Source organism: Quercus lobata, chromosome 6 (genome assembly GCF_001633185.2).
Source record: "Quercus lobata isolate SW786 chromosome 6, ValleyOak3.0 Primary Assembly, whole genome shotgun sequence".
Taxonomy (NCBI): Eukaryota; Viridiplantae; Streptophyta; class Magnoliopsida; order Fagales; family Fagaceae; genus Quercus; species Quercus lobata.
Genome location: NC_044909.1, coordinates 33566031 through 33583783, shown reverse-complemented (window position 1 = coordinate 33583783; position 17753 = coordinate 33566031). Strand labels below are relative to the sequence as shown.

The 17753-nt window shown below is 39.9% G+C and overlaps 1 protein-coding gene across 1 annotated transcript; it reads right to left on the bottom strand.

Annotated features, from left to right (window-relative positions):
• Positions 1-12532: 12532 nt before the first annotated feature.
• Positions 12533-15472, bottom strand: LOC115950789 (peptidyl-prolyl cis-trans isomerase Pin1). Its single transcript, XM_031068030.1, has 2 exons — positions 14974-15472; positions 12533-12931 (listed from the first exon to the last, which is right to left on the bottom strand). Exons 1-2 carry the CDS (start codon positions 15224-15226, stop codon positions 12807-12809), a joined length of 378 nt encoding a protein of 125 aa, XP_030923890.1. The 5' UTR covers positions 15227-15472; the 3' UTR covers positions 12533-12806.
• Between the last annotated feature and the right edge of the window lie 2281 nt (positions 15473-17753).

Here is a 17753-nt window from a genome sequence, read left to right as displayed (position 1 = left end):
TTCTCTCTCCAAAATAGGAAACAAGAAATAGGAGAGAGAGAGAGAGAACCCAATCAATTAACGTGATTTCACCTTAAAAGACTTACATTCATTGTAAAGTCCCAATAATTAGACATTTACTATTAATTTTTCTTTCAATTACCCATTAAAGGTGTGAGTTGAGTAGAAATGCATTATGCCTAATGTGACAAATGGGGTCGTGAATCCAGAGTTTACTCTTTGGGGTGAGTACAAAGGACCCTCTCTTGGTGAGATTCCATATTATCTAAAAAAAAAGAATGAACTAATATGCAAATGAGTTCTAATTCAAATGGAACTTCCTCTCCTTGAAAAAAGCAAGATAGAGGGTAAGGAAATAGGCTTAATGCCCATCTATGTAACTTACTATTTAATTTTATTTTTATAATAAAAAAAAATAAAAAGGTAATGTGGGGGCCGGTTAATCAATAATTATTAAAATTGTGTTAATTGGGTCTGTGGCCCATCCGAGGACGTAAAACTGTTCGAGGAGGCCCATATCAGGTTATAAGGGTAACCAAATGAAAAGAAGAGTAGATATCACATGATGTGAGTTCAGTATTCGTCCGAGAACAAAATCCTTCTTGGCAATATGTGTCCGAGGACGACTTGAATGCCATATTGTTACAAACACACTTCAGAACTACATTACCACTAAAGGTGGGACATGGGACCAAGCGTAAGAAAGAAAAGGTAAACAAATATCTTTAACAACAGCTGTCTCCGCATTAATTGCCTCTCAACCAACTCTCTGGCCGCATTAATGTGGAGGTGATGCCTGAACAGTGATGAAGCAGCCTTATAGCTGCTGGTTGGAGGTTCTAGAAGGTGTTGGATGGGACAGGAAGGGATCCCCCGAACCCAACCTACACGTGTGTGGTGAAGATGACACCAAGAGGGCAGTATATAACATGGAAGAATGCATTGAGAAAAAAAGATCGGAACTTCTAAACGAGGGGTACTTAGAAGAAAACCTTATGAAATAGGGAACTTAACTTGTTTCAAGGAAAAATTGATCGTTATATTGGTGTTAATCCATCTATAAACGTTAAGTTTAATTGTTTTTCTTTTGGAGTTAATCTAGTTTTTTGACATCCATGCTCTACAAATTTATTGTTTGGGCCTTTAACGTTCGAACCCAATACGAATTTAGGATCGTTACAAATTGAGTCCTTACAATTGATGCCATCTGTGGGAATAGCTTGATCTAACTTAAAAGAAATCCGGTTCAACGTTCATGATGGAGAAAGCAGGTCCACATCACTACGCAGCAGGACCACATCAAGTAAATGCCAACCCACACCAAGCAGAGTCAAGAGGCTCCCAGCATGGTAATCCACACTGGAGTCCCGAACGGAGAGAAGGCCGTGAGGGGAGTGTGCGCACAACTCATACCACCAAAAGTCGCTCTCGTGGGAAGAGTCATATTTCCCATGCAAAAAATGACAGGACCCTGCAACGTGAGATTGATGAGTTGAAAAGAGAGTTGCGCCATGCCCGGCGAGAACGTTCCCCACCTTGCTCCGAACCATCATCCGAGGAGATAGATGGAGTTAGTTATAGGCGGAGATCCAAAACTCCGCCTAGTAAGACCTTTTCCTATGAAGAGGAGCACCGCCATTGACATAGGTACAGAAGCCTGCCTAGCAGGGGCCTGGGGAACAACACCATGAACAAAGTGTTAAGCCAAGTTTCCAAATCACCCTTCATAAGGAATATAGAAGATGTGATTCTTCCTCGGCGATTCCACCAGCCTACATTCACCCTGTATGATGGCCGGTCAGACCCAATAGAACACGTTAGCCATTTTAGCCAAAAGATGGCTATCTACTCCAGGGATGAGGACTTGATGTGCAAGGTCTTTCCATCAAGTGTGGGTCCGATGGCGATGAGATGGTTCAACGGTTTAAGGGCCAACTCCATTGAGTCCTTCAAAAAGCTTACCCGGGCTTTTGGCGCTCGCGTTATCACTTACAGTAGGGTTCCTCGGCCTTTGAGATCCTTGTTGTCTATGTCCATGCGAGAGGGCGAGACTCTTAAAACTTATTCAGATAGATACTGAGAAATGTTTAATGAAATAGAGAGAGAGCATGATGATGTGGCCATAAGTACTTTCAAGGCTAGCCTTCCAGCCGAGCATGATTTAAGGAAATCTCTAACTGGTAAACTTGTTACCAATGTATACCAATTGATGGATAGGATTGATAAGTACAGAAGAGTAGAAGAAGACCAATTTCAGGGAAAAGGAAAGGCTAAGGTAATCTCTTAGGAGATGAGGGATTTCAGGTCGGACCGTTACAATAGTAACCGACCTCGGAAAGACTTCGTTGGGCAATCAAGTTCTGCTGACACCTAGGTGGTTAATGCAGTGTTTCGGGAGCCGGTGCAACAGGTATTGGAGAAGATAAAGAATGAGCCCTTTTTTAAATGGCCAAACAAGATGGCAAGAGAGCCTAAGAGATGCAACCTGAACCTTTATTGCCACTATTATCAGGATCATGGGCACACGACGGAGGATTGTAGGAACTTATGGGACCATTTGGAGCAGTTGGTCTGAGAGGGGAAATTGAAGCAACTCTTGCATCATTCTAGTGGTAGGGTAAGCCAGACAGGCTTAGAAATGCGTGGGGACGCTTCTTTAAGACTCTCCCTTGGTACGATAAACGTTATTGTTGCCGCCCCAGGGAGGACTAGATCTTGTCCTTCCAGGGTACTGTCGGTGTTCCGACCTTCGGCCGAGGATCATTGCCAAACGTCGAAGAGAGCCAGGGTGGATGTCCCCCTGATTTTGGGCTTTTCGAATGAGGACAAGGTTGGAACCATACAGCCCTATGATGATGCTCTGGTGGTCATGCTGAGAATTAGTGGGTACGATGTCAAAAGGGTGATGATTGATCAAGGTAGTGTTGTTGAAATAATGTACCCAGATTTGTATAAGGGGCTAGGTCTGAAGTTAGAGGACTTAGCAGCCTACAGTTCCCCTCTGGTGAGTTTTGAGGGAATGATGGTTGCTCCAAAAGGCAGATCAGACTACCCGTGCAAACCGGTATGGATGTGGTGGAGGTGGACTTCATTGTTGTAGACGTTTTCTCTCCATACACGGCTATTATGGGCAAACCTTGGCTTTATACCCTGGGAGCAGTCTCATCTACTCTACATCAGAAAGTGAAGTACCCATCTGGAGGCCAAGTATTGAAGATAGTAGGAAGCCAGGTTGCAGCTCGGCAGTGCTTGGTAGCGGCTATACAACATCGGCCAGAGGCAGAGACCTCGACTACAACTGATAATGGATTATAGCAATTAAAACCCCCAGCATTACCCTTAGATGGACTAGCCAACGAGGTAAAGTGTGAAGATTTGGAGAGGGTAATTGTTGCTGATGATCCAGAAAGATTCTTCCAGGTTGGGGCTAAATTGCCTTTGCAAGAAAAGAAGTGATTGTTGGAATTCCTCAGAGCAAATGTAGATGTGTTTGCATGGAGCCCATATGAAACCCCAGGTGTAGATCCAAATTTCATTTGTCATCGACTCAACGTGAATCCTTCCATTATTCCCAAAAGACAACCACCTTGGCGACCATCAAAAGAGCACGCTGAAGCTGTCAGAAGTGAGGTGGCCAAGCTTAAGCAGGCTGGGGCTATCAAAAAAGTTTTTTACCCACAATAGTTAGCCAATATAGTGGTGGTAAAGAAGAAGACAGGAAAGTGGTGAGTGTGCGTGGATTTCACGGACCTCAATAAGGCTTGTCCCAAGGATCCTTTCCCCATGCTGAAGATAGACCAGTTGGTGAATGTAACCGCTGGTCATCCCCGGATGAGTTTTTTGGATGCCTTTCAAGGATATCACCAAATACCATTAGCATTGGACGATCAAGAGAAGACGGCTTTTGTCACCCCTATTGGAAACTATCATTATAAAGTGATGCCATTTGGTTTGAAAAATGCAGGATCTACCTATCAACGGATGATGACTAAAATGTTCGAACTGCAACTGGGCAAAAATATTGAAGTCTATATTGATGACATGGTGGTGAAGAGTAAGGTGGTATCCAAGCATGTGAAAGATTTCACGAATATCTTTGGAATACTGAGAAAGCATAAGCTATGCCTGAATGCTTCAAAGTGTTCCTTTGGTGTAGGCTCCGGGAGGTTCTTGGGATACATGGTGACTCATAGAGGAATTGAAGTGAACCCAGATCAGATTAAGGCCATCAACGATTTACAAGCACCTCGGAATCCAAAAGAGGTGCAGAAACTGACTGGAATGACTGCTGTTTTGAACCGATTTATCTCCAGGTCAGCCGAGAGGTGTCGTCCCTTTTTCCTTCTACTGCATAAGTTGAAGGGATTTGAATGGACCGAGGAGTGTGCTGTGGCGTTTCAGCAGTTGAAGGAGTACCTGTTCAGGCCGCCTATCATGTCTAGTCTTGAGGTGGATGAGGTGCTGTTTGCTTATTTGGCAGTTGCCCCTCATGCAGTTAGTTTTGTCCTAATACGAGAGGACAGCGGCGTACAAAGACCGGTTTATTACGTAAGTAAGTCCCTTCATGAAGCCGAGGTGAGATACTTATCATTGGAAAAGGCCATCTTTGCGGTGGTCCATGCAACACGCAAACTTCCACATTACTTTCAGGCCTATACTGTGGTTGTTTTAACTCAACTACCTCTCAAGTCCATACTTAGAAGTGCAGATTACATTGGGAGAATTGCTAAGTGGGGCACAATCCTAGGTGCTTTCGTTATCAAGTATATGCCTCGCACCTCTGTGAAAGGCCAAGTCCTTCCCGATCTGGTAGCTGAGTTCGCCGAGTGCCCAGAAGAAGCTAACATGAAGCAAAATGACATGGATGAAAAATCGGTTGGTCCGATTTCCACATAAGGCGGTCCCTTCTGGAGAGTATATGTGGACGGAGCAGCAAACCAACAGGGGGCAGGATTGGGGCTAGTTTTGATATCCCCTGAAGATATCACTATTGAGAAGTCCTTGAGGTTGGGATTCTCAGCTACTAACAACGAAGCAGAATACGAAACTTTATTGATGGGAATGAGTATGGTCCAGAAAATGGGTGGAAAGGTAGCAGAATTATTCTCGGATTCAAGATTGGTAGTCGGCCAAGTGAAGGGAGAACTGGAAGCCTGAGATCCAAGAATGCAGGGGTATTTGAGTCAAGTTAGGCGTATGTAAACGAAATTTGAATCTTTCGACTTGTCGCATATCCCTCGAGGTGAAAATACTCATGCCGACTTCTTGACAACCCTTGCCACCTCTTCAACACGGAGTTTTCCTCGAGTGATAATCGTTGAAGATTTGTATACCCCCACCCCATCTGAAAATGACGTTTGCCAGGTTCATCAAGTCAATCTAGCGCCGAGCTGGATGGATCTCATATTGAAATTCCTCGAAAGTGACATCTTGCCCGAAGAGAAAATAGAAGCTGAGAAAATACAGAGGAAAGCTCCTCGGTTTTGGTTATCTGAGGACAAAAAGTTATACAAACGGTCATTCTCTGGGCCGTACCTACTTTGTGTACATCCCGAGATGTCAGAGTCACTCCTAGAGGAGCTGCATAAAGGCATTTGTGGAAGTCATACAGGGAGAAGGTCCCTATCACACCGGACCATCACTCAAGGATATTGGTGGCCAAATATGTAGAAGGAAGCGCAGTAGTATGTTAGAAAATGTGACCAGTGTCAAAGGTTCGCTCTAAACATCCATCAGCCTGGAGGAATTCTTAACCCTTTGTTCAGCCCTTGGCCTTTTGCTCAATGGGGGCTGGATATTGTCGGCCCTTTTCCTAAAACCTTAGGAAACACAAAGTATTTGCTGGTCAGCACAGATTATTTCACTAAATGGGTCGAAGCTGAACCTTTGGCTAACATCAGAGACGTAGATGTTAAGAGGTTTATTTGGAAGAATATTGTTATGCGATTTGGAACTCCGCGCACTCTTTTCTTGGATAACGGCCTTCAATTTGATAGTAAGGCCTTCAGGCAATACTGTTCAGACTTAGGTATAAAGAATAAATATTCCACTCTGGCCTATCCTCAAGGGAATGGACAAGCTGAAGCTGTTAATAAAGTAATAGTCAGTGGACTTAAGAAGAGGCTGGATGATGCAAAAGGAAAATGGGTAGAGGAATTGCCACATGTTCTTTGGACCTATCCAACAATGCCTCGACGATCAACAGGAGAGACTCCTTTTTCCATGACCTATGGAGCCGAGGCCGTCATCCCTCTGGAAACTGGATTCCCAACGTTAAGGACTAGTACATTTTCCTCGGACAGTAACGATGGGATGTTGGAAAAAATTTTAGACTTGATCGAAGAGCGAAGGGAGAATGCAATGATCCAATTGGCTTACTACTAGCATAAACTCAAGCAAGGCTATGATATTAATGTGAAGCTGAGACCGTTAGCCGTAGGAGATCTGGTGCTGAGGAAAGTTCTGGGAACCACCAAGAATCCAGTTTGGGGAAAATTGGGGCCTAATTGGGAAGGGCCTTATCGGATTACTTCAGTAGCTGGAATAGGAGCCTATTATCTGGAAAACCTAGATGAAAAAGCTGTACTCCATCCTTGGAATGTAAATAATCTCAAGAGGTATTATTATTAATAAAAGTAGTCTAGTTTGGGTTTTTCCTTTAATTTATGCTTATCATGCATCTTGTGTTTCCACACCTAATGACATCTATTGAAGCATTAAACAGAAATTAAGTTATGTCAGATTCTCAGACCACAAACTTAATGGAAATTAATACCCTAGTTCTCGGACCACAAACTTAGTGGAAATTAATATCTTATGATATTTATTGAAGTATTAAACAGAAACTAAGTTATGTCAGGTCCTCGAACTACAAACTTAGTGGAAATTAATACCCTATGATATTTACTGAAGTATTAAATAGAAACTAAGTTATGTCAGGTCCTCGGACCACAAACTTAGTGGAAATTAATACCCTATGCTATTTACTGAAGTATTAAACAGAAACTAAGTTATATCAAGTCCTCGGATTACAAATTTAGTGGAAATTAATACCCTATGACATCTATTGAAGTATTAAATAGAAACTAAGTTATGTCAGGTCCTCGGACCACAAACTTAGTGGAAATTAATGCCCTATGACATCTATTGAAGTATTAAACAGAAATTAAGTTATGTCAGGTCCGAGGACCACAAACTTAGTGGAAATTAATGCCCTATGACATCTATTGAAGTATTAAACAAAAGCCTATGAACATCATCTAATGTACAATTGTAGTACTGCAGACCCAATTTTATCCAACTTTTGAACATTCCCTAAAGTTTCAATTGATTAGAAACAATACGTATGTATCCAAGATGTCTCCCTGAGACCTCATAGTATTAATGTTTATCACCCATTTTTAATCACCAATTGTAAATGTTTATAAGTTATTTTTTCTCTTGCAAACGAAAGATAGCCAAAATGAATCCATTCAAATTAAGATAACACAATGAACAAGTACAAAAATAAGATAAAACAACAACAACAATAAGCAAATAAACATAAATATCCTTACAAAAGTCCTAATCAAATTACAAAATAAGTCCTATTTTTTCAACTTAATTTGGAGCTTTGGAGCTTGGTTGACTGATTTATTTGCCTCCGAGGTGGTGACTCCCTCTTTATCCTTAGTAGCTCCTCCAGCTGGCATGACTGTGGAAGTCAAATCCTGTTGAAAGCCCTGAGAGGCCACCTTTGCCTCAGATGCAGCTGTAGTCTTGTTCAATGAGGCTTCTGGAGGGGCATTATTCTCTTTAGCTGGTTCTGGTTGGCCAGGGGAGGAAGACTTGGAGGCAAAACCTCCTCATTAGGGTTAATGGTTGAGGGAGTGTCTTCAGCTTGACTGGATGGAGGAGCTGAGGTGCAGATTGCTTCAGGGTAGAACACGTTTTCTGGCCTCCTTAACTCGGATGAAGCCTCAACCTCAGCTCGGTTAAGGGCTTCATCCCAAGTTTGGGCGCAGTAGATACGACACACCATTGGCACCTCTGCCCTTAGTGTCTCCTCCGTCTCAGCCACACCGATTTCATAGCCTTTCTGTTTAGCCTCATTTGTTGCTTGTTCATCCTCGGCCTTTGCTCTCTCAGCTTCCTCCCTGGACTTTTCAGCTTGCTCCCTCAACTTTTGGGTTTCCTCCAAGTGCTTCTTAAGGACTGCAACTTGCTCCCGGGCAGCCTTTAATTCTGCATTTGCTTCACGCAAGCGCTTTCCCTGGTCCTCGGCTTGCTTTTGGAAGCCTTCCAAGGCCGAATCAGCACTCTTGCGAGCTTGCTCCTCAGCAAGTAATTTCTTCTTCGCAGCAGCCAAATCTTCCTCGGATGTTGTTAAAGTTTGTACAGCCATTGCCCGTTTCTTCCTTTCATCCTCTAGCTGATTGTAGCAGCTATTGAGTATCTCATCCAGCTTAAAGGTGTTTTGGATAATCTAAAAGGAAGAAATTAACACTATAGTCAGTAAAAAGTACACATCAATGAGTAATGATCACAAAAAGAAAAAGAAGAAAGTTAGCACTATACCATTCCCAAATATCTTTTATTATTGAGGATGAGTTCATTCTTTCTTGAATTTTTTATTTCAACCATGTCCTTTGGGAGTAACAAGGCCTCCTCTATAGCCGAGGCTACGTGATACCCAACGCCACCGTTGAAGTCCCTAATAGATGCATCATCTCGTAGGGGCTCCCTACCATGCATGGGTGCTGGCAACCATACTTGTGGTTCAGGAAGTTGAATGTCAGACCTCTCCTGGCCTCGCTGAGCAGGGTGGCTAGTTTTTTGTTGCTTTGCAGATCGCTGGGATTCCTCCTCGTGGGCCGGACGGGACTTACCAGCATCCACCACATCCTTCCCCTTCTGCTCCCTGCGCCTTTTTAACTCGGCAGCATCAGCTCTGACTGGCTGAGAAGGTTGATGAGGAGCAGGAGGAGGAGACCTGGTGGGAAGAGAAGGAATCTGGGATTGCGTTGATTTTCCCGGCGCATTCCTCCCAGGCTGATTCTCAATCAACTCCATTAGACTTCTTTGGGGCTTCCTTTGTATTCTCATCTCGTCAAGATCTTCCTCGGAGTGTATAGGTTGATCAAAAACCCCAAAATCTTCCAAGGAGTCTGAGAGTTCTACAACTTCTTCCTCTTCTTCTTCGTCTTCCTCTTTCTCTTCTACTTCCTCTTCTCTGAGGACATGCTGGGATGAAGAGGCTCCTGTTGAGATGGAGGCCACAAAAAGGAGCTCAGTGCGAGATGTTTCCTTGGGATGTGGAATACCTTCTGGAACGATGAACCCCTTGTAGGCAACACTAATACGGTGAAGCCGAGGATTGCGGGCTCTAATCACGTACTTCGGCGCTTGGAAAGCAAACGAGAGGGGGATGTAGCCGAGGATTAAATAGGCTGCCCGGAGTTGGCCGTCGGCTTCATTCACGTATATCTCGGCTTTCAATACCCTATCCAAACTTGCTTTGTTGACTAAATTAAGGTTGGGCTTGGTGAAACGTCTATCTACAAAATCATTGAATTGAAATGAAGCATCATTAGGGATAAGAATACTAAGACTCAAAAAAAAAAAAAAAAAAAAAGGAAAAATATGTATGAACTGGACATTATGAATCTATGACTGCATTCCCACTTGGTATTCCTTCCTCCGTGGGGCATGGCAGACCATCATGCCATTCCCCAGAAAAGATAAGAAAATCCTCCTTTAAGTTCTTGTTTGAAGTGGGAAGGCACTGAATTAACCTTACCTCGGGATATCTCAAATTGAGATAATACCCCTGCCCCTTCAAATGGTGGAGGTTGTATACCCAATTCACGTCATGATGGGTCAAGTTTAGGTCCATTCTCTCGTTCAAAGCTTCTATACTTCCCAGGACCCTAAACATGTTTGGGGTACATTGAGTTGAGGATAACCTAAAGAACCTAAGGTAGCTCCTAGTAATCTTACCCATGGGGATGGTCATCCCGCCTTCTATGAAGGCAATCATGGGAATAACCACTTCTCTTGTTTTTCTAGCGTCGGCCCATTCCCCTTGGGCTGCGTACCTTATACCCACTGTTGAGGAAATCCTATACTTAGAGCGAAAATTTCTCATACTTTCCTTGGACTCAACTAGACATCGAAACTTACCCTCCTTTTTCCCCATTTTCCTAAAGGATTTAGTAGAGAAATTAACGAGTTTAAGATGAAAGTGGTAGAGGTTTTAAGAAAACTTACAGGTTTGAAAGAGGGTCCTCGGACAAGATTTTAGTATTTGTAGATGCCAGGAAAATGACGAAAAAGGAGAAAGACAGGTTCAGTGTATGAACTCTAAAATTGTGTGATCGCTGAAGGTAAGAAAGAGAATTGATTTGAGAATTCCTTTATAGTCGTGCAGAAGTTATGAGCGGGAAAGTTCCCGCTCGCGAAACGAGATAGACCCCCTACCGTTCGATTTACATCTTACCGTTGAACGTGGGAGATAGGGGCGTCACCAAAATTTAATGTTGCCACGCTCGGGATGCTGAAGCGTCAGGAGCATGCCCAAAACATAAAAGGGTATGGGCTTGTGACATCAAAATCAATCTTTTCTCCCGAGGAGTCGAAAAGCAAGATTTTGAGGGGATATTGTGGGGGCCGGTTAATCAATAATTATTAAAATCGTGTTAATTGGGTCTGTGGTCCATCCGAGGACGTAAAACTGTCCGAGGAGGCCCATATCAGGTTATAAAGGTAACTAAATGAAAAGAAGAGTAGATATCACGTGAGGTGAGTTCAGTATTCGTCCAAGGACAAAATCCTTCTCGGCAATATGTGTCCGAGGACGACCTAAACGCCATATTGTTACAATCACACTTCAGAACTACATTATCACTAAAGGTGGGACATGGGACCAAGGGTAAGAAAGAAAATGTAAACAAATATCTTTAACAACAGCTACCTTCGCATTAATTGCCTCTCAATCAACTCTCTGGCCGCATTAGTGTGGAGGTGATGCCTGAACAGTGATGAAGCAGCCTTACAGCTGCTGGTTGGAGGTTCCAGAAGGTGTTGGATGGGACAGGAAGGGATTCCCTGAACCCAACCTACACGTGTGTGGTGAAGATGACACCAAGAGGGTAGTATATAACATGGAAGAATGCATTGAGAAAAAAAGATTGGAGCTTCTAAATGAGTGGTACTTAGAAGAAAACCTTATGAAATAAGGAACTTAACTTGTTTCAAGGAGAAATTGATTGTTATATTGGTGTTAATCCATCTATAAACATTAAGTTTAATCGTTTTTCTTTTGGAGTTAATCTAGTTCTTTGACATCCACACTCTACAAATTTATTGTTTGGGTCTTTAACGTTTGAACTCAATGCGAATTTGGGATCGTTACAAATTGAGTCCTTACAGGTAATTTACACCAACTTTCATTAAGGTTTATGAAATGACACCCCCCTCCCTTGAGGTTTGTATAAATCTAATTGTTTAGTTTTCATTAATGAAATATTCTACTATTATAAAGAACTTTAAAGGGATGAGAGTTTCATTTAGTCCATAATTTGGATAAGAATCTTTTCTAAAAATAGAATATTTTGTTAATAAAATAACAGTTTAAAAGGGTTTGGACTCCATTGTTGCGTTTATACAAGCCTCAAGAGGGAGTGTTATTTCTTGTATAATTTGGGTGGATTATAGCTTTGTAAAACCTCAAAGTAGGGTGGTGTAGTTTACCCCCAAAAAAATAGATCAAATAAAACATACATGACTAATGACATGACATTTACATTTTCAAAAATTAATTTGTATTTTTTAGTATCTTTTATTTATTTATGTTGTGGTTTTTATTTATGCATATATGTTGAAACTCTCAAGTTCTACATTTAAGATTAAAATATTCAAACAATCGTTAATCAATACAATCATGCCCAATTATATGAACAAAATTTGACTACAAATTTGGTTGTAACCTTAGAGACTACAACCAATAATAAAAAGATAATGTGTCCCTATAATGTGCAATGCACATGACATTACTCACTTAAAATGATTATATACGATAACTTAAATGTAATTTAGTAAGCCATATGAATATGATAGTTATACATGTCATCTTTTTATTTTTAGTTGTAAGTTAAGACTACAACCAAATTTATAGTCAAACTTTGTTTTCTAAAAATTAAAAATAAAAAACAAAACAAAAATCAACTAATATTTCTGAGATAGACCTTTTCAGACTTGTAGGTCTTAGCCATCAATATCACCTACACCTACAATTTCGTGTACTTCGTATCCAAAACAATTTATTATAGTCCCATGCACTCAGCTTCAAGTACTTAAAAGACCTATGAATTCTTGCTAGAGAACAACCATTATAAAGCCGACGCCATAGATCAAAATTCTATCGCACGCGTGTGTATGTATATCAGCATTTAAAAGACCCAAGACTAAATGGAAGTCAAGCTCTCAGAATTACTCAATTATGCAGCACTAATTAATCTTCAAATGAATGAAATGGGCACAGACACACAAAGAAAGAAATCAAACCGAAAGCTTTCATCATTAGGACAACCATAAGTTCATAACATCCCAACCAAGAACTTGAAATAATTATTGTTTTATAAGAAACAACATAAACTTCCCAAACACATTGGTCAGACCAATCCTTTTAGTACCAAATCATCAATGATTCATGCGAGGGTTGTGTTGCTCTGACAATGAGCAAATTATATTTGAGAAAGATACACAAATCTGTTCGCTCAGCACACTAATTAATGTTCAAATATGCCCAACAGTTTCTCCATAAATGGTCAACCAGTTCTCATGATAATGTGGACTCCACTGTCAGTATCCACAATGTCACTTATCTCACCAACCTTGAGAGCATAAGTTGCTTCTTCAAAAGGCTTCTGCATCTGGCCCCTGCCAAAAGGACCTGCAGCAAATATTTAAAATACAGCTTTGTTTAGACCAGTATAAGTTGTGATGGTATCCAATTCTAATATCAGACAAGCTCCAAAAGTAGTATGTAAAAATCAAAATTATGTCAAAGAGACTGAAAAAGATAAGTAGGAAGATACTTCACGGGCATGCACAAAAGTCCTTGCAGTCAGAAAAGGAATATGCCTTACGAGCAAACTTGTTAGTAGGTATTTCATGTTTGTTTTGGGTGTAACAGGATTTGAGTTGGACTGAGTTTGTGAAAGTTTTGAGTGTCTTTGTGTTTGTGAGATTTTCTGTGTGTTATATGTGAGTTTTTAGGTACAGTTTGGTTTGAAATTGTAATCCATACTATTTCTAATGGATTTTGCTAGCTGTTGCCCATAGATGTAGTCATGGAGATGGCCTAACCACGTTAAACTTTGTGTGTTATGTGGATATTCATAATTGTCTGTTTGTGTAAATGCAATTCTGATTGCCCCAGATTCTAACATCACCAATTAATGGAAAAGAAACCCATTTACAAGCAAAGGGGGAAATGGAGAAAAAGGAAGATGAGAAACTACTATCTTTGCACTTGGGGCAATGACATGATAGTGAGGTTCTATCTCAATTCTCAAATAATCACCCCCCACCCCCTCCCCCCGCCCACAAAAAAATGTCTGAAATGGAAGTTGCCACAGCATTACAGATAACATTATTGTTACTACAAATTTACTTACCATAAAGAATACTATTTATAGAGATTGACAAGGCAGATATTTCACAAAATCCCCCCGGAAAAAGGGAAGAATGATTGATCTAAAAAAAAAAAGATTATATCATAATAGGAAAGTTGCAGAAAAGTGCTGGAAAAAATGAGTTTTAGTAAACAGGAAAACCAAAAACCCTTATCTAGATTGCCAAATCAAAATAAATTTTGATGGATGAAATTGAAAGAGAAGTCATATTGAAATCAATCAGAATGTAAGACACCCAAGTATTTGAAACAAATAACCAGTACCTTAAAAAATATGTAGAACATAGATATAAATAACTAAAAAGGCATGTTTTCCATTTATCTTTAAGTTCAAATTGCCAATGAGCAATAGCTCAGAGGACAACTCTTCCCAAAGAACGGGTGCATGGCGAGGCCCTAGTGCGTGCAAGTGTAACGTACTATTAAATAAGGTTCTAATCAAGAAATAAGACAATGAAATTGAGCAAATAAGGAAATCAGGTCAAGATCAGACAATAAATTCTGCAAACTAAAATGCACGTGCACTTGTCCGTGTTGGGGGCAGTTCAATTGAGAAAATTTCAGCAAACTAAAATGTACGTGCATGCGTGTGTGTGTGTGTTGGGGGCAGTTTAATTGAGAAAATTTAAGCACACTAAAATGTACATGCACTTGTGCATGTGTCGGGGGCAGTTCAATTGAGAAAAATTTAAACCCCCAATCTATGCCGGTGATAGTTACAACACACCATTGGTTCAAGATATGTGTGATACAATTCACACAACACATGAAATACAAGGTTTTAGAAACATAAAGTAGAATGCATGACTGTCACATTATATTGCTGATAACATTTAACACAATTTGCATAAAAATAAGAAGAACAACATGATTTCACAGCACCGCATTTACAATTCTTCCCATTTTTTGTTAAATTCTTGCAACATTTATTTCTGCTCTTAGTTTTTCCATATTAATATGAAAAAACAAAAAAAAAAAAATCACCTTTTCTTTTGCCCTTTTCTTAGTTTTCCACTTATATCATTTACCAAAGTTCCGCCCCCTTTGTTTGTTTCGCATATGAATCACAAGTACTCTACTTTACCTAGCTTGAGCAAGCATTTCAAGAAATTATCTTTAACTTATTGTAATTAGCACAAGTGAAAATTGTTTTGATTTTCTCTCCTACCAAACATAACCTCATTCATCTAAACCTTAACATAAACAACAACAATATAATTCAAAACCAAACAAACACATCCTCTCCAATTGCTTTCAAAGATAACATTCAAGATCTAAAAATAAAAGTAAAAACTGACCAAGATCGCCGCCGCGCTTGGCGGAGCTGCAATCGGACAAGCGAGTGGCGAGGTCGTCGAACTTGGCTTTGCCCGAAACGATGTCGTCGCGGATGGATTTGAGCTGAGACACGGCGCTGTCTCTGGTGGTGTTCATGATAACACGGCCTTCTGGATCTTTCCACGAAGCCTTTCTTCGAGAGCCTTGGTGTTTGATCAGTATGTGCGATGCTCTAACCTGGTTGGTCGTCGTTGTCGTTTTCGATGACGACATTCTCGTCTTCTTCTTTTGCTTGTGCTTGTCCTTGTCTCTCGACGATGAGATCGACGACGAGGTTTTCTTTCGCTTGCGATCGGAGGAATCTATTTTGGCAGAGTCGATTGAGGATCGCGAGCTCAAGGGTTTTGTGTTAGTGTTATCTGAGGTTAGGCTTGTCTGCGCAGTGCTTCTACTTGGAATTTGGTTTTACAAGTTGTGCCTTTTTTATAAAGGTGAGTATACTGGATCTGGGCTCTTTGGCCCACATGGAACCACAACACTGATGGAGTGATGGTCTAGATCGTTTGCAATTCCTGGCATCTACTAAAATAGTAATCCTAATCACACTCAATATACTCTATTACAATCAATTTCATAATTGTTGCTAAGTTGATAAATTATTACTTTATTACAAGTTACAATTTTTTTTTTTAAATACTAACATGCAACAACTAAAACCGCATGCAACAGTTAGTTGTGTGGAGCTAGTGATAAACATACACACAGACTCACCCATCCGATGTGGGACAAAGTCCATTTATGAAAGTTATTGTAACCCATTTATAAGATAATGTATCATATTTACCCATTTAAAAAAAAAAAAAAAACTTGAAATAAGTAGAGATATAAGATTACCTAAATTTTCTCAAAAAAATAAAAATAAAAACCATAAGAGTTAAATATGTATAACCCCAAAAAAAAAAAAAACCAAAAAACCAAAAATCTAACTGTATTAACTTATCCTTTCCCCTCTCAAGATGGGTTTTAGCTACAATTGTTCCCATTCATTCCGTAAAAATTATATGCACTCCATTTTAATATTCTTTTTTATAAAAAAGTATGTTATGTTCCATGTATTATACTTATTATGGATACTATACAAGGAATCAGCTTTAATTATATTATCCTTCTGAAAAAACTTCAATTATATTACATGGAGAGAGAGAGAGAGAGAGAGAGATGCAGGAGTATCTTCAGTCATCATTTCATATGTTCAACATTGTTTCAAGGGGATGTAGGTAGTTACAAGCCAGCAACCATTCTTATCATTTGGTATCTGATTAGTCCGTTAGTTAAATGATTGTTTAAGCTATAGCTATTAGGATTAGGACACTTAGCACTCATCCAAGTGGCTTCTAGTTTCAAACTAGTTTTATAAACTGTTTGCTATTTTGGATCTGTTTGTTCTTGCAGATGTGCTTATCCACCTATTAACTGCTATAAGCAATTCAACCCTTTCATTGTTTCTAAGCTCTTATGCCAAGTTGATGCAAGGAAGGTGATGGGCCGTGATATGATTTAGAATTAGATGAAAGGTGAGTTGCTTAAAACACATTGATAGGTGATTAGGCACCTATGCAAAAATCACAAAGTTCTCAAATAAAATCCCTCAAGTCTTATTTTTAATCACATACAAAAACTGATTATAAAGTAACTATAATTTGGTATTTATACTAATTGTTTGTCATTGACATCCTTCTAGATGATTGATAAGTGTCTAAATCCTATTGGTCAATGCTTAAAATAATCATCTAATTATCTAATTAATTAGTTAATAGTTACAAGAGCATTAGGGTTGTTGACTTAGCTAATGTTGCTACTGGTTTTGTGTCAATATTGCAAATGAAAAAAGCCTCTTGAAATGCCCTCTGAGAGAGAGAGAGAGAGAGAGAGAATTGCTTGATTGGCCATTGCAACTATGTGTTAGAATTTAATTAGATAATTTAATATATTGTTCCCACATAACTTTACATAAATTGTGACCGTATCTTCAATATTCTTGATTGTGTCTAATTCAATTTGCTTTTATCTTTACCTAGCTTTAATAGTTGCCAAAGAAAATTAATTTAAGCAAGAATATTAAATCCAAATCATTATTTCTTATATAAATCTTATAAAGATTCATCATAGGCCATTTTAAATAGAATAAATAATATATATGAAAACAAATGCATTTATTATATGTGTACTGTAGGAAGTGGGTTTGAGCTCTCCTTCTATTGAACGAAAGGTCTCAAGCCTAACTAGCCCAATACAATGAATTTTTAGAGAATGGGTTTAAGAACTAGGTTTTAGTCCGAACCACAATCACTAGACACAGTTAGGTGTGGGCTGAGTAACAAAGAAATGGGTTGAAGTATGGGATTTTGTCCTCGGGCGTTTCGTCCGAGGAACTAAGTATTCTTCATCTTCTTCTTTCAGTACTAGGTTATAGGGGTTTTCAAGATCATGCAGACTACCACAACTTCCTTCCTTTTCTCTCTTTCTGCTCTTTTTCCGCGATCCCCCATTCTTGGAGGGTCTCTCACATTATATACTTATTTCCAGTCAATCTTGACCCTCCACTTGTTGATTGTACAGGTCATTACTCGAGTGCTCGTCCCATCAGCCACCTTCCCAAACCCTCTGTGAGTTGCGGCAACCAAGGCCGTACTGTTCAGGGGTCATTTCCTCATTAATGCGGCCAGAACGTTAGTTGGGTGCATTCAATACGGAGGTGACGGTTTCTCTTTGGATTGCTTCTGCACCATCCGCCTATGGG